This window comes from Rhodnius prolixus, unplaced genomic scaffold (genome assembly GCF_049639745.1).
Source record: "Rhodnius prolixus isolate KJV_2025 unplaced genomic scaffold, Rpr scaffold_3, whole genome shotgun sequence".
Lineage (NCBI taxonomy): Eukaryota > Metazoa > Arthropoda > Insecta > Hemiptera > Reduviidae > Rhodnius > Rhodnius prolixus.
In genome coordinates this window covers 21,232,043-21,259,554 of record NW_027411603.1, presented here as the reverse complement: position 1 = coordinate 21,259,554, position 27,512 = coordinate 21,232,043, and the positions used below count along the sequence as shown (strand labels likewise).

General features: G+C 33.0%; 3 protein-coding genes across 7 annotated transcripts in view; 1 reads left to right on the top strand and 2 right to left on the bottom strand.

The window, feature by feature from the left end:
• The window catches only part of LOC141453122 (uncharacterized), a 183,192-nt gene extending 168,293 nt beyond the window's left edge, over positions 1-14,899 (bottom strand). The window contains exon 1 of the mRNA XM_074125882.1: positions 14,493-14,899. Coding sequence (XP_073981983.1) covers positions 14,493-14,686 — 194 coding nt within the window. The 5' untranslated portion in view covers positions 14,687-14,899. The remainder of the gene's footprint in view (positions 1-14,492) is intronic.
• Positions 14,900-16,239: 1,340 nt separating this feature from the next.
• Positions 16,240-23,455, top strand: xmas (RRM_XMAS2 and SAC3_GANP domain-containing protein xmas). 2 transcript variants are annotated; one of them, XM_074126947.1, is made up of 3 exons: positions 16,240-16,478; positions 17,253-18,704; positions 20,324-23,455. In XM_074126947.1, exons 2-3 carry the CDS (start codon positions 17,302-17,304, stop codon positions 23,013-23,015), a joined length of 4,095 nt encoding a protein of 1,364 aa, XP_073983048.1. In that variant the 5' UTR covers positions 16,240-16,478; positions 17,253-17,301; the 3' UTR covers positions 23,016-23,455. The 2 variants fall into 2 exon arrangements, with proteins under 2 accessions (XP_073983048.1, XP_073983047.1); XM_074126946.1 differs by having other exon boundaries at positions 16,240-16,595.
• Positions 23,456-23,598: 143 nt separating this feature from the next.
• LOC141453576 (uncharacterized) overlaps positions 23,599-27,512 on the bottom strand; it is a 33,020-nt gene continuing 29,106 nt past the window's right edge. For all 4 annotated transcript variants that reach the window (XM_074126962.1, XM_074126966.1, XM_074126965.1 and 1 more), the window contains 6 exons: positions 27,317-27,504; positions 26,950-27,060; positions 25,112-25,230; positions 24,849-25,040; positions 24,150-24,264; positions 23,599-24,064 (listed from right to left, as the gene is read on the bottom strand). In XM_074126962.1, the coding sequence (XP_073983063.1) occupies positions 23,855-24,064; positions 24,150-24,264; positions 24,849-25,040; positions 25,112-25,230; positions 26,950-27,060; positions 27,317-27,388 (819 nt within the window). In that variant the 5' untranslated portion in view covers positions 27,389-27,504 and the 3' untranslated portion in view covers positions 23,599-23,854. The remainder of the gene's footprint in view (positions 24,065-24,149; positions 24,265-24,848; positions 25,041-25,111; positions 25,231-26,949; positions 27,061-27,316; positions 27,505-27,512) is intronic.

Below are 27,512 nucleotides of genomic sequence, written 5' to 3'. Positions count from 1 at the left end.
TCACAATGGCCGTATGGATATACATCATGAGGTACAATTGAAACAGGAACCTCACGAGCGGTTTCCAAATTAGATGGGAACATCCACTGATTTATAGAATCAATAATCAATAATCGAAGAGCACTCAGGGAATGAAGAACATTGACAAGAAAATCGAAGAGAAATATAGCTTACATTTATACGAGATGTGGCTATTAAATAACAAGACTATTGTCATAAAACATTTTACTTACAATTTATACATATTTAGTTATTATCACCTTCAATATACACCCCTCCCACATCCCTACATCGCTCCATGCAAATTTACCATTGTTCGAAACAGTGCTGGAAGTCTTTTTCTGTAAGCTCCTGCATGACGCGTGCCGCTTTTTCTTTCACAGCTTCAACCGACTGAAATCGTGTTCCTTTTAATGCAGACTTTGACATTGGGGAACAGACAAAAGTCACAGGCGAATAAGGCGAATGGCCTAAAACTGGGATGTTGTACTTGGCTAGAAACGTCTTGGACAGACAATGTAGTGTGAGCCGGCGCGTTGTCTTGATGGAGAGAACACATGACTTGTTCTTCCACAAATCGGGTCGTTTTTTTTTCTAACTCTTTCACGGAGTTGAGCAAGCATCTCACGGTAGTAATGTTGATTAATTTATAATCGATATTTTCATCCGTTTTGGACGTGGAAGGGCGACCCAGGCGGTCATCATCTCCGACGTTTTCTCGGCCATCTTGGCCAACGCTTGAACCACTCAAAAACTTGCGCACGTGATAAACATTCATCGCCATAAACTTCTTTTTAATAAAAGATAAGTTTCAGTAGCGGTTTTACCAAGTTTAGTGAGAAATTTCACGATAATTCGTTGCTCTACTACATGTGTAGTATCATGTTTTCGGCAAAACGTAACTAACAGCTCTTACACAAACGACGGTTCCGGTCAGACAGATTTCTCTACATTGCACGTGAGACACTGCACAATCGAAAGAGAAGGCTTTACGCTGCACAGCTATCGGTCGTTAGGATTTGGCGCATGCATAGTTCTTCTGTAGCAGCCAGCATCAGTCTCGTTATTTAATAGCCACACCTCGTACATTAAAGCTGCCCTAAAAGGATACTTTCTAAAAGGAAAATTAAGGATAATATCAATTGTAAATTTCCACTTTATTTGTAATTAAAGTTAATAGGTAAAAAAAAAACCAAATGATCGATAACTTCCCGAAAAGCAAAATGTGTGATTGAAGCAAAAAAATGAGAAGATTGTTCGCAGAATTGAACAAAATATAACCGCGGCAAATTTAGTGTATGTACCTCTAATCACAGTTATTATGTAGCAAATTAAGATGCATCATGTTGTTATTTCTAACAATTTAGACCATATATTTTTTTTTTCTTTTTCCTCAATAATACTTTTACGTACACAACAACATGATCAATTCAGCCACAAATGTTGCTGACTAGATAGTACATGCACAGAACGCGACCAATGATGGGAGTTTAGAGAGATACGTAGTTTGAAAGAATAGTTTTAAGCACCGGTTTGTCTGAGACTTCTTTGAGAATGCAAACTACTAACCTGTATTATAACCTGAATGTGGAAATAAATAATATCTATCATTTTGCAACGTCTAATGACTTACAAATAATTGCTTGGTAAAAAAGGCGGTACTTCTTGTCTTTCTGCAGCTGTGTTCTTTAAAATATTTTTCTTTTCATTTTTTATTTTATTACTTTAATTGTCTAAGTAATATTTATTTTACTACAGAACAATTTACTAATTGCAAATCTTAATAATAAATTTTTACATTTTAACCCCTCACAGCACAGCAGTATGTATATTTTCATTTGTGATTATTTTAAACGATAACATTAATGAGTTTATTGTTAGTTTTCTAAGAACTTATTACTTTTCCCCTTTGTTAATTCTAATACAGTACTTAATTAAATTTAGATTAGAATAATTATGCTTTGTAATAGCAACGATTAATTCCTATGGCCATTATTGCAAGATATATTGAACAACTGCATGAACTAGTTGAAACAATTCTTAGAAAATAAAGAGCCAATATTCCCACTATAGAAGCTAAAAATCCATGTAGACAATTCTATAAGTTTAAATACAATAGAATGAATCCAACATGGTAGTCATTTAAGATTTCTTTTGATTTTGAGGAAATACCCCGATTTGAGAAAGAACGCAAAAGTGGTTTTTACAAAAAACTCTGTGATACGTCTTTATCTCTCTCTGTGAAGGTAACCATAGTAACATCAGAAACGAAAGCACGTCGGAAGTTGCAATTCATTGCATCTCCTAGGGTGACACCACCACATGGTAGCAAAAGCTTGATCAAATATCTGTCAAACCATATCATATAAGCAAGCAAGCAGTAGTACCCTTAACTCGATGAATATTTCAGTTATGTGAGATTTTCACTAAAACTAACCCCAACGATTTACTTAGCAATCACTAATTGTGAAAATATCATTTAATTATTGTTCTAACATTTTTCTCCGGTAAACCGAAAATAGGGACAATAATTGTAGAACTCATCTACCTCTTTAATTGTGCACAATTCCAGCTTTCTAGCTGTATTTATGAAGGAGATATAAGGTGATAAAGTTTGGCAGCTTTAAATATCCTTCATATTTCGAATTGCTGTATCTCCAGTCCTGCTGATGTAATCCATGCGAAAATATAGGCAATTATAGTACTCATCTACCTCTTCAATTGTGCACAATTCTAGCTTTCTAGCTGTATTTATGAAGGAGTTATAAGGTGATAAAGTTTGGCAGCTTTACATTTCCTTCATATTTCGAATTGCTGTATCTCCTGTCCTATTAGTAAAACCTCTACGAAAATATGGGCTATTATAGTACTCGTTTACCTCTAAAATTGTGCACAATTCCAGCTTTCTAGTTGTATTTATGAAGGAGCTATAAGGTGATAATGTTTTGGAGTTTTACATTTCTTTCTAATTTCGAATTGCTGTATCGCGTCATAAATAATTAATAATGAACTGAATGAGACTTCATTCATCTAAATCGGTTCACACATCGATAAATAATTTGAAATGATTGGGATACTCTTCCTTAGTGGATGTAATAGAAGGATGGATGGCATGCAATGTTGGATGCTTCTACTCTTGTTTCTGCCCAATTTTATTAAATTCAGGCGAAGATTTCAGAGTTGTTAATATATTTTTTTTTTTTAATTTATTTTGTAATTTACAATCTATGTACATTGTGTACAATAAGTAAATATGAAGAGTATGATGAACTGCCCAGCGGTAGCACTCTCTATAGAAGTAGGATGACGTTTAGGTCTTCCGACTGTAAGGAAGTTGCGGGGCCACTGGCGATTCAGTTGGCGAGGAGTATTAGGGATGTCAGAGGAGGCGAGAGACTGTACTAGAGGATTAGAGCTGATCGAGAGAGTAGTATGGAATTTTTAGTATTTAGTCTTGGCGAGTTGGTCTATGAAGGGATTGTTGAGGTCTTTGTGAAGAGTGAGGTTAGTCACGTAGAAAGGAGCGTCAGCTATCTGTCGGAGGAGTTTTGATTGAAATGTCTGTACAGTCCGTATGTTTGTAGGTTTGGCTGAACCCCACAGCTCTAGTCCGGAAGTCCACCATAGGTTTGAGAATAGTGCTGTATATTAAGCGTTTGAGTTCTATGGGCAATTTGGAGCGTCGTCCAAGTAGTATGTAAGGCAGTTTCGCAAGTTTTGTCATTGCTTGTCTTTTAAGTCTAGTGTGTGGGTCCCACGTGAGTCGTTTGTCTATGTAGAGCCCAAGGTAGCGCACCAAATCTGTACAAGGAAGAGGATTGCTGTTGAAGAGGACAGGTGGACAGGAGCCCCGCCGGAGAGTAAACGTGGCATGCTGGCATTTCTGTGGGTTCATTTTAATCCGCCACTTCTTTGCTCAGGATTCTATTTTATGTAAGTGTGTCTGTAACTTGTATGAAGCTGATGTAGGATGTGTACTTGTGGCTAGTATGGCTGTATCGTCTGCATATGTACAGAGTAGTGTAGAGGGTTGTACAGGTATGTCTGACGTGTATACTGTGTAGAAAACGGGGCCAAGTATACTCCCCCGCGGCACTCCCGCCCCCACTGTCGAGAAAGTTGTTAATATTATTTTTAATTAAATAATTTATAAAATCAATAATAATTAAGAAATAAAATCAAATATATTATCCAATTCTGAGGTCCTAACCACATTTTCAGCAGATGTACGAGGGTCGTTTGAAAAGTCCGTGCAAAAATAAAAACTACTTAATTTTTTGGGGTAAACCTTTTTTATTTTTCAACATAGTCTCCTTTTAGGCTTATACACTTCGTCCAACGCTGCTCTAGTTTGTTGATCCCTTCCGAATAATAGGATTTGTCCAAGTCTGAAAAATAGCCATTCGTTTCTGCAATCACCTCCTCGTTTGAATAAAATCTTTTTCCCGCCAGCCATTTCTTCATATTGGGGAACAAATAGTAGTCCGAGGGAGCCAAGTCTGGAGAATAGGGGGGATGTGAAACGAATTGGAACCCTATTTCCATTAATTTTGCGACCACAACTGCTGAGGTGTGAGCTGGTGCGTTGTCGTGATGGAAAAGGACTTTTTTGTGGGCCAATCGTGGGCGTTTTTCTTGCAGCTCGGTTTTCAAACGGTCCAATAACGATGAATAATATGCACCTGTAATAGTTTTACCCTTTTCCAGATAGTCGATGAGGATTATTCCTTGCGAATCCCAAAAGACAGTCGCCATAATCTTTCCGGCCGAAGGAACGGTCTTCGCCTTTTTTGGCGCAGATTCCCCCTTGGTAACCCATTGTTTAGATTGTTCTTTGGTCTCAGGAGTGTAGTGATGTATCCATGTTTCATCCACAGTGACGAAACGACGCTTAAAGTCCTGCGGATTCTTCTGGAACAGCTGCAAACCGTCCTTGCAACACTTCACACGATTTCGTTTTTGGTCAAGCGTGAGCAATCGCGGCACCTACCTTGCGGATAGCTTTGTCATGTCCAAATGTTGATGCAAAATATTATGTAGCCGTTCATTCGAGATGCCCACAGCACTAGCAATCTCACGCACCTTCACTCTTCTGTCATCCATCACCATATCATGGATTTTATCAATGATTTCTGGAGTAGTAACCTCAACAGGGCGTCCAGAACGTTCAGCGTCACTTGTGCCCATATGGCCACTCCGAAAATTTTGAAACCACTTATAAACTGTTCTAATCGAAGGTGCAGAGTCACCATAATGTTTATCAAGCTTCTCTTTAGTCTCCTGAGGCGTTTTGCCTTTCATAAAGTAGTGCTTAATCAACACACGAAATTCTTTTTCGTCCATTTTTTGAAAATCACTCGACTTCCTCGATTCAAACGAATGCCAAACACAAAGAAATAGACCGATCTGGCTGAAACTTGGTGTGTGTTCTTCCAAGAGATTCTACTAACTAAACATAACCTCGATACGCGCCAGTAGTGCTATCTCTCTGACTTTGCACGGACTTTTCAAACGACCCTCGTATGTAATATATACTCGTACATTGTACTATGCACCATTTTACGTATCAAATCAGCGGGTTCTTTTCCCATCATTTCCTTTAGCAAAATTTCATTTCTTTTGTTAAATACTTTTTTCAGAATAAATATAAAAATGGAAATTATAATATGAAGAATGTATATCAAAGATTTCGTGACTATAATATAATTATAAATGACGTATGCATAATTACCGAAACACTGTAATTATCACTAATAGAGGGCGTAAAAGACGATGTATTGCCGTTATTATTGTAATTATAATCTCATTATTATTTCATCACACTTGTTAATCCAAATGAATTTAAATGTTTTGAATTACAATACATGCACTATAATCGCTCATTCAACTCATTGGAGCAGATTAGAAGAAAATTGTAGCAATGATTCGGGCCATTTCACGATTCTTTTACACATTATTAAGAGAGAAATATTTAACACTATAATAAATTATTCTTTAAGGTAAACAGAAGAATATACACAGAAGTATTTAGCAATGAAACAATTATAATATGCTAGATTAAGGTTATATATAATTATTACAACTGTAATTAGGAGGTATTAGTTAAATTTATACTTGAAAGGGACCAATATTCATTAGTATTGACACTTAATTTTTAAATTTGTTGTTTGACCTATTGCAATTGTTGGTTTCGCGGCCACTGGCGCTTCAGAAGTACTTTTTGGGATGAGGGATGTTGTCAACTGTAGGACTAGAGCAAGGGTATCAAACTAGCGGGCCCCCGAGATAATTTTTTAGTAACCCACAATGCTCTGAAGTAAAATGAAAATAGAAAAAAATTGTTATAAAGAAAATATCCCCTAAGGGGCATCAAGGCAAATACCTAGACACACAATTCCCTTCCTCGTTAACCATTTAGCTACTGAAGACCAGTATACATGTGGGCCCAGGTGCCTTCCTTACCTGGAGGCCTGCGGACGTGTTTAAACACGCTGACTCAGTTCCGGCGACATTTTAGAAGCAATATGTCTGCCACTCTGTTTCTCTTGAATCCAGGCCTAGTAAATGGTTTGGAGCTTCTAGGACCTTTGAATAATCCAGAGCTCATCATTTATTTACTCTTCACTTAGTCATCGCCATTTTAACCTTCTCTTCAATTATGAAGTTGTAAGAGATAATTTTTTTTTTAGTGTTAAAAAAAATCAATTTATTTTCTACGAATATTTTGTAATCTAAGTTGGGTGAATATAACAAACAATATACAAGACTGATGCTGCTACAGAACAACTATGCATGCGCCAAATCCTAATGACCGATAGCTGTGCAGCGTAAAGCCTTCTCTTTCGATTGTGCAGCGTCTCACGTGTTTGTAGAGAAATCTATCTGACCGGAACCGTCGTTTGTGTAAGAGGTGTTAGTTTTGTTTTGCCGAAAACATGATACTACACATGTAGTAGAGCAACGAATTGTCGTGAAATTTCACATGAAACTTGGTGAAACCGCTACTGAAACTTATCTTTTATTAAAAGACGTTTATGGCGATGGAGGTTTATCACTTGCACGAGTTTTTGAGTGGTTCAAGCGTTTCCAAGATGGCCGAGAAGACGTTGGAGATGATGACCGCCCGGGTCGCCCTTCCACGTCAAAAACGGATGAAAATATCGATTATTATTGATCAACATTACTTGTTTGCTTGCTCAACTCTCTGAAAAAGTAAGGAAAAAACGACCCAATTGGTGAAAGAACAAGTCACGGGGTTCTCCATCAAGACAACGCGCCAGCTCACACTGCATTGTCTGTCACAAGACGTTTCTAGCAAAGAACAACATCCCAGTTTTAGGCCAACCACCTTATTCGCCTGACCTGGCCCCATGTGACTTTTAACTGTTCCCCTAAAGTCAAATCTGCATTAAAAGGAACACGATTTCAGTCCGTTGAAGCTGTGAAAGAAAAAGCGGCACGCGTCATGCAGAAGCTCACAGAAAAAGACTTCCAGCACTGTTTCGAACAATGATAAATTCGCATGGAGCTTTGTAGGGATAGGGGAGGGGTGTATATTGAAGGTGATAATAACTAAATATGTATAAATTTAAAATAAAATGTTTTACAGCAATAATCTCGTTAATTAATAGCCACACCTCGTAAATGACGCTAATAGATCTTGTTCTTTTAAAGCACCGAAGTCTGTTTCTTGTGGACTTAAAGAGATAAATAGGACAGAAAATGGAAAATATGAATAAGCAACTCTCAATGCTCACAAGTCTTGCAGCAGAGAATGAAGTGGGTAATTCAAAGCCCAGTATAAGGAATCTTAGTCTTGCCATGCCCTGGCAATGGCAGAGAAGCAGATACTCTGCCACAATCAACAAAAACCCAGTCGAAACCCTATCGACTCATCATCTAGAACAGCGTTTCCCAAAGCTGTGATACGCGAGTTACTGGTTGGTGGTACACGAAAAATAATCAATAATGGCGGACATAAAAAATAAAATATCATAGAAACGTTTTTTACCTATAATTCATATAAATTATTTTAATTAATAATATTATACAGTAAAGTTGTTAATATGTACAGTAATAAGGTTAGTCTGTCTCAAGATATATGAGAAAATATAATAGCACATTTAACGGAATTAAAATTGTCTTTCATGGAGTATTTTCCAAAATGTTATTCAATTTAAAATCAATACTGTAATTTATACAATCAAACCCAAAGATCATTGTTTAATGTGCAATAAGAACGAGCCGGAAACATTAATTGTTTATCAGATGCCAAGACTTTGAAAGTTTTATAATCCCACCTCCATATAAACAAATATAATAATCCTATAGAAGAATATGATGGTATTGGTTTATTTCGACCGTTGTTGATGGATGATTTTTTTGGAATACCGAGGTGCGGTCATCAATAAATACAACTTTTTTGCTTTATTCCAAAGTTTCGGTAATTTTTACTACCTTCTTCAGGGTATTATAAAAAAAATTGAGAAGTTTAATGTAGAGCTATATCATCATAACTGTTGTGTACAACTGTATATCATCAACAGTTATGATTATATAGCACTACATTAAACTTCACAAACTTTTTTTATAATACTCTGAAGAAGGTAGTAAAAATTACCGAAACGTTGGTATAAAGCAAAAAAGTTGTATTTATTGATGACCGCACCTCGGTATTCCCCCCAAAAAATCATTTACCTATAGAAGAACTTTGTAAATTAATTAATAATTTTGAAGAGAAAAATATGTGCGCAATTTTTAATTGTTTAAAAAAAGTGTTAAAACTAAGATCTTACACTTTACAAAGTTTATAAAGTGAACATGAACTTGAACTCCTTTGCAACAGATAAATTGTATCTCTATACAAATAAAGATAATAATAATAAAATAACGCACTCGGAATAACAAATTTCACGAAATACAATCATTTTTACGAAGTGGTACAATTTAGCATGATGTACTACCAAGTGGTACGCGAGCCAAAAAAAGGTTGGGAAACGCTGCTCTAACTTACCTCATACTTTCAGCTATTAATTCAAAGGCTCTTGAGCCTTTGTTATTTTAGCCTCCACATTTAACAATATCCCTAATTCCAATATGGCTCGTGTTAATTTAAAAATACATCTGAAAATAATGCCTTTAACTAAGAATTATTATGGATGAAATAAATTTTGAAATAGTAAAGCAGTAAAAAGGACAATCTCGTAAATAGTATTTAATATTGTTTCACATAAAGCAAAAGAATATAAAAACTTGTTTGTTTATATTGTATTTGTTTACATAATTCATTTATGAGTCGCCACGATAGCTGTTTTGCAAGTGACGCGGACTGTTAAACTTATGTTACCGGGTGTACGATTCCCAGTCTTGGCCTTGGATTTTCTGTAAGGTGTTAACACGTAAAATATACGAGGGTCGTTTGAAAAGTCCGTGCAAAAATAAAAACTACTTAATTTTTTGGGGTAAACCTTTTTTATTTTTCAACATAGTCTCCTTTTAGGCTTATACACTTCGTCCAACGCTGCTCTAGTTTGTTGATCCCTTCCGAATAATAGGATTTGTCCAAGTCTGAAAAATAGCCATTCGTTTCTGCAATCACCTCCTCGTTTGAATAAAATCTTTTTCCCGCCAGCCATTTCTTCATATTGGGGAACAAATAGTAGTCCGAGGGAGCCAAGTCTGGAGAATAGGGGGGATGTGAAACGAGTTGGAACCCTATTTCCATTAATTTTGCGACCACAACTGCTGAGGTGTGAGCTGGTGCGTTGTCGTGATGGAAAAGGACTTTTTTGTGGGCCAATCGTGGGCGTTTTTCTTGCAGCTCGGTTTTCAAACGGTCCAATAACGATGAATAATATGCTACCTGTAATAGTTTTACCCTTTTCCAGATAGTCGATGAGGATTATTCCTTGCGAATCCCAAAAGACAGTCGCCATAATCTTTCCAGCCGAAGAAACGGTCTTCGCCTTTTTTGGCGCAGATTCCCCCTTGGTAACCCATTGTTTAGATTGTTCTTTGGTCTCAGGAGTGTAGTGATGTATCCATGTTTCATCCTCGAATGTACCCGTTCATTCGAGATGCCCACAGCACTAGCAATCTCACGCACCTTCACTCTTCTATCATCCATCACCATATCATGGATTTTATCAATGATTTCTGGAGTAGTAACCTCAACAGGGCGTCCAGAACGTTCAGCGTCACTTGTGCCCATATGGCCACTCCGAAAATTTTGAAACCACTTATAAACAGTTCTAATCGAAGGTGCAGAGTCACCATAATGTTTATCAAGCTTCTCTTTAGTCTCCTGAGGCGTTTTGCCTTTCATAAAGTAGTGTTTAATCAACACACGAAATTCTTTTTCGTCCATTTTTTGAAAATCACTCGACTTCCTCGATTCAATCGAATGCCAAACACAAAGAAATAGACCGATCTGGCTGAAACTTGGTGTGTGTTCTTCCAAGAGATGCTACTAACTAAACATAACCACGATACGCGCCAGTAGTGCTATCTCTCTGACTTTGCACGGACTTTTCAAACGACCCTCGTACAGTAAAGTTTAAAGATTGCTATAATAGAGCCTAAGTCTGTAACATCTAATCGGTAGTGTAACTGTATGTAAAGTCTATCTAATAAAATATAAGGTATAATCAAAAGATTGGCAAAGTTTTGAAATATTTTAGCAGAAATTCCTTTGAAAATATGTGCTTCTCAGTTTAACGCTTAGCATATACGTACAGTAATCATATTCATTTCGGGCACTTTGGTGTATAGTATGTGTGTCTTTGTTGCATCGCTATGCACTCGCGAAGTTTGTGGTTGAATCTAGGTAATAATGATGAACGCTATCTTTTTTCTATTTTCCGAAGAAAGATATCTTGGTAGTCAGTAACGGAGCATAAACTTCTTACTTCTGCTGAAGTATCATGACTTCAGCATACCAAATACTGATTGTAGTGTATCAAAAAACTTGAACAGTAAGTGCAATATAAATAATATGTATTTTATGAAACCTCATCATTCTATTGTGAATATACATTTTATATCATAATACGAATTGCAGTCGATTAATGTGATATGTTCGATTAATTGTTTTAAATCAAATATCGACCGTGCTATAAACAAAAACGAGCTATCATAAACATGTTAATACGCCTTAGTATACAAATTATCTTCTAAATTTGAGTCACACAAAAGAATTTTCATTTATTTTTGTATTCTTGTTGAATGAGAATGATATAAAGTGACTAAAAGTGTATTTTTAGTAACAACTATAATGTAAACAAACATCGGTTTCTTTAAGTGTTTATTTGGCATTTAAGATTTGATTACGTGTCTGTAAAAAAAAATACAAAAAAAATAATGGCGTAAAAAATCGAAAATAAATTGAAAAATAAAATACGAATGAATGTAGTAAAATATTAAATTTTAATTCGAATTAATGTAAACAAAAGAATTTTATAAATTAACAAAATAAATAGAGGATTGTGATCAGAGTATAAAGACGGCTCTAATACCTGAGCTAGCCGCTAGCCTAGTGAAGTTCTTGCAAAGCTCATCACAAGGTGGGTGGCCCGGCTAGGACGTTACAAAATTACCTGACTAGTTGGAGCAGTTACACAAGATAAAAATAAATAGAAAGAAAAAATAAAAGAAACTCACAAAGGAAAAGTAAACCCAGAACAGTACTTTACTCTTACAACCAGAGTTAAGCAGTTTTTTTTTAAGAATAAAAATAAAATAAACAGCTAATGACTGTTTAGTAAGAAAGAACTGGAGGCCGCTAAACAAGCAATACTGGATGAAGTTAAAGAGAGATGAAAAAAAAAAGAAAAAGATAAATGAGTTAAAAGAGATGAAAGAACAAGTCCAAGCAAAACAGACTATATAAACAAAAGGATGGTTGTGGACGTCGAAGTAAAGATGCTGTTCTATTCCACAGAGGGTCAGTAAGGAATGTTTTAAAAGAGATAATATGATGAAGTCTGCTGCAAGCAGACTGAACTCTCTTGAGTATAGTATGTTTTTAATTGTCTTACTTTTTATCTACGTCCTCGCCAAGGCCTCGAAACCAGCTTTTTGCACCTTAACACACTAACATCCGCGCCCAGTACTATAATGTGTTCTTTATCATTTGTAATTTGAGATCATAAGTTAAGTTTTAATTGTCTCCAATATTCCTGGTGAAAGTTTTCTAGTATTTGAGAGTTACTGCAATCGATATTTTATATCATATTACTCTATTTTATTAGTTTTAGGAGATGAGCTACGTTAGATGCGAACAATATCCAGAAGCCCAAATATCCTCAGCTCTTTCTGGCTGAATATCCTAATCCTGACTTCTTACAACGCCTAAAATAATCCGTTATGATATAAATTAAAATTTCCTGCAACTTCGTATTCGAATAATTATTTAAATGACTTATATAATTTAAGTTGTACTACGGGGAACGTTTCCAGTACCGTTTCAGAATAATTTTTGTACAAACTTTATAATATAGGTAAGAATTAAAATTTAAATATTGTTGTTTGTAAACAAAATTGTGAGTTAGAAATGAAAAAATAAGAGAGAATCGAATGTGGTATGTACATCAAAATCTTCTTCAAAAATGGTTCTTTCTATTTATGTACATTGTGTATTCTAAATTAAGTACTTATTCAATACAAATAACAGCTCTTTCCCGGAAAAATATCCTAAATAAATGTGCCGTGTCTGTTTATGTTAAGAGTTTATAAACAGTTGTAAAAATGTTGTTTTATATTAACAAACAACAAGATAACAATATTAAAATGCATGTTACGTATACTTGACAGTAAATCCCTAAAATAAAATAGTATATCTTGTCCACAGTATATAGATTTAAGTAAACGATCAAGGAATTGAGCTAAAAAAAAAAATATTTTTCCCCAAAAATGTTCTTGTTCGGGCAAAATAAATGGACAAGTTCAAAGGAAAATGGTCAGTTAAATAATGTCACAAAAAATATTAAAGAAATGCCGAATTTTTTTAAATTTTATGTCTAGCGAAAGTTGTTTTTGAAAGGGGTTGGAAAACATTTTTAAATTTCAAACTAACATATTAAATAAAATCCAAGGCCAATATCCAAGGATCGTACTCAGTTCATAATAATGCATCTTAACTTTGCGGTCTTCGCCTCTAACCACTAGGCGCCTAAGAGATAACAATTTATTTCTTGTTAAATAATAAAACCATAATTTGAATTAAAAATATTTTTGTGGAAAATCACAAAAGACGATTAAAAAACATTCGCTTAATTTTTACTTCACGTTCGCGCATATTTGCAATGTCAGAAATTTTCTAATTTTCTAATTTGCTAAACACAACAATTAGAACCACAGAATATAAGTTTCTGAATGGAAGTGCCACCTAAATGAATCCATTTTTCAGTTGTTTTTTTTTAAATTTATTTCATTGAGGTTTTTCGATACTGGCAATGAAAAAGGCCTGAAAAATACTGAAATAGTTAATCGAAGTGCAACATTACTGAAACCATCTTCCAGTTTTTCTCGATTTTCCTGCTAATGTTGCCAACCACTTTCTATAAACTAATGCTGTATGTAAATGCCTATCATTTAATTAAAATAAATTTTCTTAAGGAATTTGTTTGGAGAGGAAAGTGAATCAGTGATCTCTCGATATTTTAGAACAATTTACTTTTCTGCAGTTCATAAACTGGAAAAAGAAAGTCTTTGTTTGAATTCCAATTTGAAGAATGGAACTTAGAGCAATATGCTTCTTCAATGTTCTAATCTGCAAACTGATCCCTAATATCCATCTGGTTGTCCTTATTCTCCACTTACGATTGAAACCAATCTTTTAAGAATTTACGCACTCATACGCTAAAAAACACCCGTTCATCATTACTGACTTCCTTGAAATCTTAAAATCAATTTATAGATTAACTACTTGGCCGCCCTCGATAAGTAATTGAAAAAAAAACGGTAATTTTTTAAGTTATTAAAATTACAATTATTTATTTATTTGGGGTCATCAAAATCTTCACATTATCCAAAATTAAAAGATTTAATTAAAATAGCATTCATTCCTTTATAAAAAAGAAAACTTGATATTAACTATTTTTGATATTGGATGGAATGTGATAAAAGTAATTACATATATACCACTGATTAAATAAAATAAAAATAAAATATAAAAACTAGGAAAATAAATATAAAATATTTATTACATATAAAATAAATAAAATTTATTAAACAGCAGAGAATATTGGGGGAAAAAAGTTGAATAAGAGAGCGGTTAAAATAAGGTCCCGTTCAAACTGTCTAGTTTCAACAGGTATTCTTCAAAAAGTGGTTACAACATGAGAGCTTAGAATAAGCTTAGTTAATATTCATGCACAAAGTAAAAATAAAATACTATTTCAATATTGCCTCAGACGTTTAGATTTTATAGCAGAATTTAAATTATTAAGAGTAAATGCAATTTATAAAATTGATTTTTAAAAAGTATACCTTACCATTCAATGCTGAGATATCCCCTGGCACAGCAATGTAAGCTCTTGAATTTTGAATCAACTGCATATTCCCACTTTGTAAGTTCTTTAGTAAACTGCAGAGGATTTGCTAGCGGTAGCTGATTTTCATCGCAGAAATCAACTTTGCAATTACTTGTTCCAAAGAACAAAAGAATAATGAATATTAATGGTAACATGTCTGACAAAGCAAAGGGCGAAGTCTGAATATTAAACTGATTATAATGAAATTTTTAAAATAATGGTTAACATATCTCGGCGAAGGAAGCAACGAAACATATAGACTCGTGTACACTCTTCCCGCCCAGTTTATAAGCACTAACTGAAGTATTGGATTGAATTGAAAGACCGGCTCTCGTTCGCCCCTCCAATCAACAGCTTGAACCACGCCCCCTTAACTCACGCTTGTGTCATACTCATAAGAGTTGTGTCTGGTAGTGAACAGAATTCGAAGTCCATACGCCTGCGCCTTCCTTATTATTTATGAGGAGATTTTCAAGGAATAAAAAAAAACAATAGCAATTAAAAAGTGAACATTAAGGTAAAAGAAAATAATGTTAAAAGTACTCATTTTAAATCAATAAATAATTACTTCTAAAAAGAGAATCGCATTGTACCTTAAAAAATAAATTTTCTGTGTGAACGGCAAAACCTTTTAAGACGTTTGGATTTCATCAACACTTGAACCTTGCAAGATTTCAGCAAACCCTCCCATTTTGCATTCTGATTTTTTTAATTTATTTTTTTTAATGAACCGCGACATTTAAAATAGATTGTAGGCCCTTACTGGACAAAAGCCTACAAAATATCAGCTCAGTATATGAGATTTTGCTTTGAAATAAGAATATCCCTCTCCAGCTACTGGGAACTTCTCAGGGGGATGATTCTCATTATTATCCTTGCATTGCAGTCATTTTGGGGGAGTTCACTCAATCTCTAAATCACAGAATCTGAAAGTGCATTACGTTTTAAACCCATTTTCCTCAGTTGCGTCTGAGTAGCCAATGTCCTGTGCTCAAATCCGCGTGTTTTTAAAACTTATAATTTCCCAAATGGTCCAGGATGAATGGAAGCTCTCACCCCACGCCACTTCTTTAAATTACCTCCTCAGGTATTCTTATAATTTCCTGGTAACTTTCAGATAGTTAATTCCTTCAAGATAGTAACCTTCAAGATCTGAGGTTTTTTGACGCCCGGAGCTTTTTCCAGTGCACTGTAGGCCTCCGGAAAGTGTTCTCTCGTTACAGACAACACAGTGAGATGCAAGAAGCTCCTAAGAAGAGAAAATCTAAGGGCAAACAGCTGGATTCGAACACAGGATCTCCACGTGGGAATCCAATACGCAAACCGCATAACTAATCCTTAAAGTATACTTGTTTAAAAAACAAACATGTACGATTATTTGTTTATTAAGAGTATTTTTATCTCACTAACCATTTATCTATGCGTTGATTTTCGAAAAATTAAAACATTCAGCATGCAAAATAGCTAAAAGTCTTATTGGCACAGGGAGCCTTACCATAAATACAGAATTTGTTACAAGTGCACTTGAAGTTGAGATTATTGCACAAATCTATAATTTTCTATTATTTCTAGAATATATTTAAACTTTCATCATGTTTTTTTGTAACATAAGTATGTGTTAATTTTCAAAATTTCTTAGCAATTATAGGTATCGATTCAAAAGCGGGAATATCGAATATCATTTACCGCGTTGCGCGTGGCGAAGGTAAAAGTCTTGTTGTAATATGTTTAGGTTATAAATATTAAAATATTGTAAATTGGTAATTTAAATACTTAATTACTTTGTGGTTTAATCTAATCTTAACGTTTCTTTTATAGAATTTTGATAGTCAATAATTATTTGTGGTGTATTTCTACTTAATGTATGCTATAATTAATCACGATCGACTTCTAAAATGTTTTGGAAAGCTCTGCATTACAAAGATGGGGCTAAACTCTACTTATGTAGTAAGATGTTTTACTTAGTTAAAAATGAATTTAAGGTGACTGGAATTTAACACAATCATATAACTACACATGTTCTTCGTTATTTTGATGACTTTTTTTAACAGTTGCGCTTGATTAGTAAGTACTTGTTAAGATTATCTGAAATAAAATTTACTTTACTTAACCAAAAAAAAAAAACTTTTGGTGTTATATTTGAAATAATAATGATTATTATTGTCATTTTTTTAAACTATCATTTTGATTTATTTTTTTATATTTCTGTAATGGACCTGTTTAGCGCTTTCCCCTCTTAAACTTCAATAAATCGTTTTATGTAAATATAAAACTGTTAGTTTGAGATCTTATATCTTAAGCGTGATAGACTCTGTTGTACTTATACAGAATAATCAAAAGAATGTATTTTCTTAAATTTCTGTGCTCCTCCCCAACTTGACAACAGGCAAATACCTCTATCATTGAATTCTTAAAAAACAAAATTTCTTGCCAGAATTAACGTTTTACCACAAACTTTCTCCATCATATTTCCAAAAAACAAAAATTATTGGCTCAACAGCATTTAAAAAATTATTACAAATCCATTTTTTTTAAATAAATTTGTTAAGATAATCTAGAAAATATGTGTACAAAATTAATTCATAATTGTAAAACGTAGATAAATAAGTTTTTTATTAATTTATAGTTCATAAATTTGTTAATTTGTAAGCATATTATTTGTGTATTTTTATGTAAATACTGTTGTAAAAACAAATAATTTATATTCTCTGTTTTTTTTAGGTTCATTCTATAAACACTTTAAAAGTAAGTGTTCCGTCGACCAGTTAAAATGTCTGCACATCAAATCTCTTTAGGTCAGAGTTTATTGGTAAATAAAGCCCCAATAAATTTTCTTAAAAAGCGCATCATCAAATCACATTTTTGCAAGTTTGGCTCCATTTCTTCTGTCGTAGTTAATAAGGCAAAAAGAACTTGTATAATTACCTTTCTGAAAGCTGATCAAGCAGAAACGGCTAGGAAGTATGGTACTTATTGGAAAAATATTAGACTTGATATTGGATTTGCTCCTTCATCGATTACTACTCCTAGTAGCAGTACAAATGTTAATAGCATTTACGACATTGAAAGCGAATTAAATTGGTTTGCTGAAGACGATTTTGCCCAGAATAGTAATACTACATTAAATGAAGATCAAGAAATAATGGAGCAAAAGAAGAGTTGTAATTCGCCTAAACGTGATGAAGGAGTTTATGAATCCCAAAAGAAGAAAGGTTACTTGCCTAGTGATGATGTTAAAGAGTTCTCCACGTTTAACAAAAAATCAGTTGACCTAAAGCAAGAAGTGCAGTCAAATGTCAGTGATGAAGAAGATATTGGTGAAGCGATGTACACTAAATCTGGAACTACTTTAAACAGTCGTTTGGCATTATTAGAAGAAAGAGATAAGCAGTTAAGAATACGTATGAATCGTGATTCTAACATTAAAACTGCTGCAATAATCAAAGGTTTATGCCCTGACATGTGTCCCGAAAAAGAACGAATGTTGAGAGATGTACGAGGTATGGTGGCTACTTATGAAGCAGTTGATGGAACAAACATGAAAATGGATCATAACAAAGCGGTAAAGGATTATGTACGCAGTTCTGCTGACCAAGAAGAACCATTACCACATGAACTTAGACCTGAACCAGTCCTTACAATGACTTTGGATTATCTAATTACTCAAATTATGCCAAAAATAGACACTGGAGAGGAAGATAATTTAGGCAATTGGTATGATTTTTGCTGGTATCGTCTTAGATCAATTCGTAAAGATATAATCCAACAACATTTGTGTGATATTAACACTGCAGAAATTGTTGAAAAATGTGCCCGATTTCATATCTGCTGTTACGACCGATTGTGGGGTGCTTCTAAAAGTATATTTGATGATAAAATTAATTCAGAAACTCTGATGAATTGTTTACAAACTCTGATGCATATGTATGAAGATCTTAGAAAGCAGGGCATAACCTGTCCTAATGAAGCTGAATTTAGAGCCTACTTAATTCTTTTAAAATTGAATTCTGGGTTCTTATTGTCAGAATATCAGCAATATTCAGCATTGTTACAAAAGTCGCCACAAGTTAGAGATGCAGTGTTAATACATACTGCCTACAGTAACAATATGTATTCAACATATTTCAGTTTAATGAAAACAACAACTTATTTAAATTGTTGCCTAATGCAAAGGTAATTATGCTATTTTTAATTGTTTTATATATTTTTTTATTAGAAGTTTACCGGGCTAAGTAAATTGCTTTTATTTCCGTACGTGAAAAATTATGTTTTTACAATTGCTTTCCAATCACTTTAGTGGTTTTCATTTCAAGAGATATGTAAATCCTAACTTTCTGAAGGTTAAATGGCACAAAAAATAAAGAAAGTTGAATGTACCTGTACGGCATATTCAAAATATTTTGTGACAAGATTACCGATAAACTAGGGGTAACTTAACTTTACTGATTTGGATCATGAATCTGTATTTTCTTAGAGGGAGAAATCCAGGCATCAGGTAGAAAAGCCTTTCAAAAAAATACCTCAAAATTATAATACGGCTGCAATTAATTTCTTTTAATACTCAAATTATAGTTTTGTGAGGAAATTTACATGTACGGTGTACACAATAATTTTGAAGACAAGCTTACTGATAAACTAGGTTACCTTTTCTTTAGCTGAACTCAGAATTTTTGTGTGTATAGAAAATTTATTAAAAAAAAAAAAATTCCCCACTTCATACTGCTTCTTAAAATTACTCGGCAATTTTTGTACCTTACTCTATTGCGGACATAAGTGGTAAAAGGTTAAATTAGAGATTAAATCGGGAGTACTGCTTAAAGCGTAGCTGCTTAGACTGAAGACTCACTCTTTGATTTATTTTTTCAATCCGAAGTCCGAAGCCCATTTTGTCATCCTCAACTTTCTAGTTTTTTTTTTTTTTTTTAGTTTAGAAACCTTCCCTAGCTATTGAGAAAAGTTAATGATAATTGTTATAACACCACAGTATAAAACACTTCAAAAATTTTGCGTCAACTTTTTACTACTTATCCTGCATTTGTTTTCGGTTCAATTTGATAACATGGAGATATAATTGGAGCAGCTCCGTGTCCTAAATGTCGATTATTCAGAGTTCCAGCTATTTTGGTTATATCATAGTGGAATAATGAGGGGCGTTATTCACACTGATTTTTTTGATAGTTATGAAATTACAGTCAACCTCTGCTCACTTCGCTAGAATATGATCTGCCACAATGAAAGCATATTCTTCAACAAGCCAACTTAAGGCCGCGCACGGTATTCATCCCCTCGTCCAGCATTCGAAGATTTTAGCTTTTCCCTCATCCACCTGATCTGTCTGACCTGTCATTCTATGATACCAATTTTTTGTTCCATTGCTCCCTTCTTTACGTTGTTAAAAAATTTAAAAATTCGGAGATGTGATGACAGCTTAATTGCCGAGCTTTATATATTTTAAGTAATAAAAATAGTAAATAATATTGGAAAACAATTTTATAGTTATGTTAAAATTGCAAGTCCCATTACACCACGAAAATATTTTTGTTCTAAATTTTATAAATTTTTCTCTTTGTATATCTAAAAATATATATACATATTTTATACTTTTATATTTCATAAAATTCAAAATTACCTTCTTAAAATAAATCATGTTAGTTCGACTTCTGATTTATGCTTATTTTCATAAAGGAAAATTAATATGTTTGCCTATAAAATTTCATTATTATTATTTTGTACATTTCATACTGATTTATTTATCAAATTATTTTCTAAAATTGTTTTGATGTTTGCTTCAGATTCTTGGCCCACTTGAGGACGAAGGCTATGGAGATTATAGTACGTGCACATTGCCCACCTAACAAAATAAGTCGTCTGTCACTAAATTTTATTGTACAAACACTTAAGTTTGATTCAAGAGAAGATTGCATAAGATTCTGCGAATCGTTTGGTTTAGTACTTGCTGAAGATTCATTTAATTTTATTGTTTCTCGCAATGATTTCTTTTTTCCTGAAACTTTATTTGTTATTAACAATCCTTCTTCAATAGTGGTTCGTAAACGTGTTTCTGTGCCTAAAGCAGTTATAGGTCCACTTGAAAAGTTACCAATCTATATTCCTCATGAAGTGCATACAAGTTTTAATGATGATGGAACCCTTAAACAGGGTGCTATAGATGCGGCTGATCAAGAAGAAAAATTATATCGAGATATTGTAGAGAGAAAGTTGATTTTAAAAAGAGGATCTCTTAGATTTGCAAAGTCAGCGCCTGAATTAGAAAAAATGGAAGTTATGACACCCAAGTTGGTAGCCGAACCAGTAAGTGTTTCTCAAGATATAGAACCTATGTTCGAAGATATTTCCGACGAAGAGAATGATTTTCTTCTTGACGATAATTTAGAAAATAATTCAGTTTCTAAAGAACAGATTATTGAACATACAGAATATAAGGAGCACTTGTCAGAAAATAATAGTATTATATCCATTAGTTCTAATAGTGACAGTGAAAGTGAGGCAAAATCGCCAGAAACTTCTTTTAATTTAAGTCATAAATCAGGAAATGTGGTACCGGTGTCACCTGTACTTTCTGCAGTTTCTCCAGTTCCTAAACATTCTTCACCAGCGCCTATTTGTGCACTAATAAAGCCTGATGTTTTAAACATAAAGCCAGTGTCTCCAGATAAAATGTTAGTTTCTTCAGATATAAAGTCTGTATCTCCCGATTCAAAGCCAGTTTCCCCACTTGTAAAGTCTATATCTACGGATATTAAACCTGCATATCCAGATAAAACGCAGTCTATAGTAAACTTTAAGCAACCTGATATAACCTTTAAAGAACCTTTATTTACTTTTAAGAAAACTTCAGCGAATGTACAACCTAGAGCTTCCGTTACATCAAAAATGACAATTCAGTGTAGCAAAAAGAGGAGATTAGCGGCAACAGTTTTATCATCTTTACCTTCTACTTCAATACCCCATTGGAAAACAAAGTACTCTCCTAACAAACAGAAGAAAGTTAAGGACGACCCATGTTTTACGAAATTAAAAAGAATACGAACTTCAGAAAAAATGAAAAAAGTGTCTCTTCGTAAATACGCTTTACTCTGGAGGAATAAAGTAGAAAAATTAAAAAAAGTGAGTGATAAATCTCTAAGAGAGTATTTGTTTTATTGGGGAACCAGCGGTCATAGTTCTCCAACACAAAGCGGATTCAGGAAGAGGTTGAATATCAAAAAGAAAACAGGTCTTGTGGTCCTATCTATTTTACACACTGACATAGTAAATCGAATAGATCCTGTCACTAAAAAGGTTGGCGAACTTTTGTGCAACACTCTAAGTGAGGCCGCGCTGAATTTCGCTAGAACGCAAGGAAATGTGTCTTTAAGGCAGCCAGTATTCTGGAAATTAGTTTTTGCCCTTCCGCCTGCCTTAAAAGGTAATTTCACATTTCCAGATAAGCTAAGAAATTGGAGTAAAGCAGCATTTTATGCCGATATGAAGACAAAAATGGGCGAAGTTCAGTACAGGATAAGCTTACAGGGAGTTCCAATATTCGTGAGTGTGAATGTAATTTTGGGCAGTAAGACATTTGAAGAACAGTGTAGTAATATATCTGCAGCAATAGTGATTCGTGCAAACGGTTGGGAAACAGTAGAAGAAACACAACAGCGATGTGATAAATTAATTTCTGTAGCTGATTGTAAATTGCCTATGGCAATACTCACTATTGGAGATAAATTTGAATCATGTAATAAATTGCGTTATCGTGATAGGCTTTCTTATTTTTGTGAATCTTCATGGAATGATACGGACAAATTAATACAAATTGTGCTTGTTCTAGCAAGATATACTTATTTTCAGAGAATAAAGGTGGATTCTTTAGGTGGTGTCGTATCCATTATGACGGAGAAACTCTTCGATGCATTGCATGAAGATAAATACATCAATGATGAGTTATATCGAAAGCTTTGTCAGCCAAATAGTGTAATCCAACTGTACAATGAACTTATAAATAAAATTAAGAAAGAAATTACTGCTTGTTTTGAGGCAAATTTTTATGGTACAGCTTGCGAATTTGAACAATATTTAAAAACAACCCCTGTAGATTTTATGCAATTTCCCTCGCAATATAAGGATGTAAATTTCTTAGATATATTAAAAGATCATTTAGAAAAAATTTATCTTCCTAAAGTAAAATGGCCTATTACTAATTCTAAAGAAGTGCTGTCTATATTTAGGGACTATTGTCATAACATCAATTGCGACCACATCCTTTCCAAATTAATTAGGATTATAAATCCACCAGATTCGAACGACTTGGAAAACCCCCTTAGCCAGCATTTGGAAACAGTACCATGGTTGCATGTAGTAGAATATTTAGTTAAAGAAATCATAAAAGAGGAACTGTTTCATTTTAATATAGCGTACAGAGAATGTAAACTCAACGAACTAATTGACTCTCATTGGTGGATGGCTACTGATGTTAATTGACTAGCCATATAAATTATATGACAGTAAAGTTTAAATAATAAATAAAAAAATGAGTTTGTTCAAATTGTTAAAATGTAAAAAAACTTTCGTAATTGATATTTGCTTTGTATGTGTATTATAACTAAAGTAAGTTGATACTAAAACCAAGCAAACATACAAAAACTGTAATATTTTTATTAAAAAAATGATCTATTATTTTTTCACTTATTAATTTGAATTTAATGAGGTATTAAGATAATTGCAAATGTTAGTAAAAGCAAAATTAGTATTAACTAAATCACGATTACTTTAGGGTTTAAAAAAATCAATTTATAGCTCTTATATTTTTTATTGATGGTTTGTGCCATGTATGTACATAAAATTTGGTATTATAAGTCAAACTAATTTATTTTTTGTTGAATAAGAGTTATAAAGGCAAAATATAAAGGATTTTGTCTCTCCTTGGATTGTTTCTTGTGTTCCTGACATCTGTTGATAACACATCTTCACAGATTAGTTGGTCTAGAGTTTAGAAGGAAAGCTAGTAGCGCACTGCTCGACCAAAATATAGTTGTTCACCATTCCTTAGGGTGAATTATTATTAATCAAGGCTAGCCTTTAAAAAGTCTTTCAAAATATTATTTGAATTTAATTAGTTCTTATTTAATTATTTATAATTATGGATCATTTCCCATTTTCTGCGGCAGATTATAAAAGATTTTAACATTCCATGTTGTAAAAGATTCTTCTTCTTAAATGGCGCTACAACTCATGAAGAGTCTTGGCCTCCTCAATTGTTGTAAAAGATTGATTAAAGAAATTTTCTATAGTATACCATCCAGACAGCTTTTTCCAAATTCCTAACGAACAAATTCTTTTACTATCTGTATAACTTTTTCAAATGTAATTTTTTTTTCAATTAGAAAAGAATTAATGAAGTATTTTGCTTTCCCTTCAGCGGCCTTAATAACGTTTCCCAAAATTCTCGTAATATCTGGTGATATATCCGTAATAATATTGCTTATATATTGCCCGAAGGTAGGGTTATCGAGTAGATTCTGTATGTCCACCTGAAACAGTGTAGAATTTGTTTTAAATTCAAATAAATTTTAAAAAGATTTTATAAACTCAGAATAAAAAAAAAAATTAGGTTACTTTTATTGATTCTATTGTCAAATTTAAATTCAGGGTAGTCAATTGCATAATATCTCCTTCATCTTGTTTTCCAATCAATGTTGCTACAGTCATATTAATATTCGATGCTGCTGCCCTGAAATGTTGATTCAGTATGTTGAAGATCTTATCGAAAATTGTTGAGGCTACATAAGATTCGGAGAATGAAAATTAATCATTTGGCTAGAAGCAAATAGAAATAAAGTGGCGATATTAATTGGCATGTCCATAGAAATAGTTAAAAACAATCTGCTGCTCTTGTGTTCGGTACCATTAGGTATTAAGTTCATCAATTATAAGAACCATTACCAAGATATGCCTTCTCAAATAATTACTTTTATTTTTCTGCTCAATCTGTAATTTTGATTTCAATGTTAAAGAGTTCTACGGTTAGAACCAGAATATATTTTCTGTGAACAAAGATATAATATCAAGTACCTACATAGACTGGGAATAATACTTATTCCCATTCGCTAAACGTTGTCAGATTGAAGCAAAATTTTTCAATTATGATGGTATCAACTTTAAAAGAAGAAAAGTCAATTAAAAATACGTGTCTCTTCTTAATTTAAAACGTTTTTATTTTTCTCTTTTGAAAATTACAAAAAAGAGTTTTCCTGAAAAATCTAAATCAAAAATTGTTATTTTATTTCATTAAGAAAGGTGAAAAATAATGTTTACCCTATATCACCTTCTCCAAATAGTGGCAGCATGGTAAGAAAGTCAAAGTTCAGTTTGTATTTTGCAATTATTTGAAGTAGAGTAAAACCAATGCTTACTTCAAAATTAACAGGGTTCTCAGTCACCCTAAGCTTGGTAATTGATATTGTGGAGATGGATGACAAAGAGAGGTCTTTAAAATAACCTTTGCACCTATAAAAATAAGTTTTTCAGATGAGTCAAATCAAATCGTAATTTTGAATTTGCTCCTATGTAAAACTTACGTTAACCCGTAACCGATAATGTTAAATTCTGAGCCTGGATAATTATATGGATCCATTTGCTTTGTTATAGTGGTAACTTTTTGGAAAAATTTCTCGAATAATGTCTGAAGATCATCGTTCTGAAATACATTTTTTTAAATCCTATTATTTTTTTTCATTACAATGTTATTTTTAAGTTAATGGTTTTTACCAACTGCAAAAAAACTTAATTTTTAATAATAATTTATACACAAATAATTATTTATTTTTGTACGCAGAATAATGTTATACCTACTAACTTATTTATATATTCCAAAAATCACTGTGATGATCATTGTACATATTTCATTGGGCACTGAGTGCATAATTAGGAGAGTACAAACAGTGATATTGCAAACAAGTGATCTTCATCGGAGAATTGAGCCCTACTTGTATATTTCTTTTTGTTTGAAAAAGATATAAAAATATAAAGTCTTTCATAAATATTTTTTAGATCTTGTTTTGTTTGTAGGCTTTACTTCCATGAGCAGTGCAGGTACGAAGCTACTTCTATCTTGTTATTTCAACTGATTATAAATAATTTATATCCAAAAATAGAAAAAACTATCGCTTTGATGAACTTGAATTGGTGAAATCTTTTCAAATCATTCCTGAAGTATATTAAGGTGAGTAAACAACGAATAAAAAATTAATTAATTGTGGCCAAAACTGATTTTCAGAATTGGAATATGGAAGGATCATCTGCAGCTACTGTTTAGAGGCAAATCCAAGATTCTTTTGAATGACATCATCACAATTACTCGTATATTACAATTTAAAGAAGTACCAAAAGTGAAATACATCAGAGCTTATCTTAAGCTATGTAATCTTTATCCTGGAACTCTTAAGTTTAAAGAATTCAAAATATTAACTGCGAAAAAACCTAAACCCACCAAATATGTATCAATTAACTTGAATCATTTGTTATGGGCATACCAATGTTGGCGGAATGCAGCGTGAGGAACTCGTACGACACCACCAAGCAAACAGAATTTCTCTGTGATGGAATATAGGAGTGTTGTATCTCTTTGAGACAAATAGGCAAACATTATTAAACTGAGCAGGTCTTAAAGCCTTTTAATGAAATCGTTCTTATGAGTAAATCTAGATTTTTCAAAATTATGAATGAATTTATTTACTAAGTTTGCCTTGCTTTGAGGTTACCCATTTTTAGTCTTTAAATTACTGCATCACCCATCTAAGATAATTTAATTGAAACAAAAGGCGTAAACTGACTAATGAAATTAATCGAAATGCTGACTCTGACTTGAGAGTTTTGATGAAAGTTTTCAGCTTCCCAATGGCACCGGTATGCAAATAAACTAGCCATACATTAACTTATTAAAATGAATAGTTCTCGGCAGAGCTATTGATGAAAATAACAGTTTAATTTACAATCTTTATATTTCATCATCAATTATAGTTTGACAAATTCTGTTTTCCAAGAAAATTGATTTTTAGTTATCTTTGTAATGCTGAACCTTTTTGCTTTGCAGTTATCCTTCATATTAAAAGATCCTTCAAAGCCTCGTGGAGGCAGGTTTAAGATGTTTTCAAGATTCACTTTCCAGTATGACACCTTTAAAGTTTATTAGGAGCAATAATTTAAGAGCATTTACCCTAATAGTCTTCGAAAGACTAAGAGTTTTACACTACTGGGTAATTTCACCGTATTAATAAAAGCGCTATTTGCTCTATTTTTAGTTTCTTTAAGTGAATTTAATTTTATAAAACTGAAAGGTGAGAACAAGCAATGCTATATTAAGTCTTTTAGCTCACAGTTACAGTAATGAATCTAATAATTGAAATAATTAACTTACATCCCTCCATTTTAGATCATCCCTTAATGCAAAACCTTCTTTCACTCCCAAAGTAGCTTCTGAACTTAGAAGTAGGTTTAGAATAGATATTATACATAAACATGTAGTGCACTAAAAATATAAAAATTCATTTCTTAAAAGTTATGTGATAAAAAGCAACCTCCTTTAAGGAATTAGAGCAGTGATCACACTTAAAAGTTCCAAATATGAGTATTGAATAAATATGTAAATTGATTCTGCAGTAATTTCATTAACCTGAGTAAAGTGAATAAGCCGATATGAATTATTTTATTGTAACTGAGTGAATAGATCAAAACCACTTTTTAAACTTAATTTAATGCAATTTAATAATATTTATTAAATTTACCTTGTTAAACATTTTGAAAATGGTGTCTGCATAGTTGGCTGTATTAAATATAAACTGTTCTGCTTTACCCATATTCACAAAACACCAAAATGATAAGATATAATCTTGAGTGGATCATACTTGTTTAGTATGAAATAAGTGAGTCAATTAAGTGATTTTATTTTTTTTAGTTTAAATAAGTGGTGTATCTAAAAGA

Excerpts from the sequence above, each read along its gene's own strand:
- xmas (XM_074126947.1), top strand. The coding sequence starts at position 17,302 with ATGTCTGCACATCAAATCTCTTTAGGTCAGAGTTTATTGGTAAATAAA. Across the intron at positions 18,705-20,323 it reads AATTGTTGCCTAATGCAAAG|ATTCTTGGCCCACTTGAGGA; the intron begins GTAATTATGCTA and ends TGTTTGCTTCAG.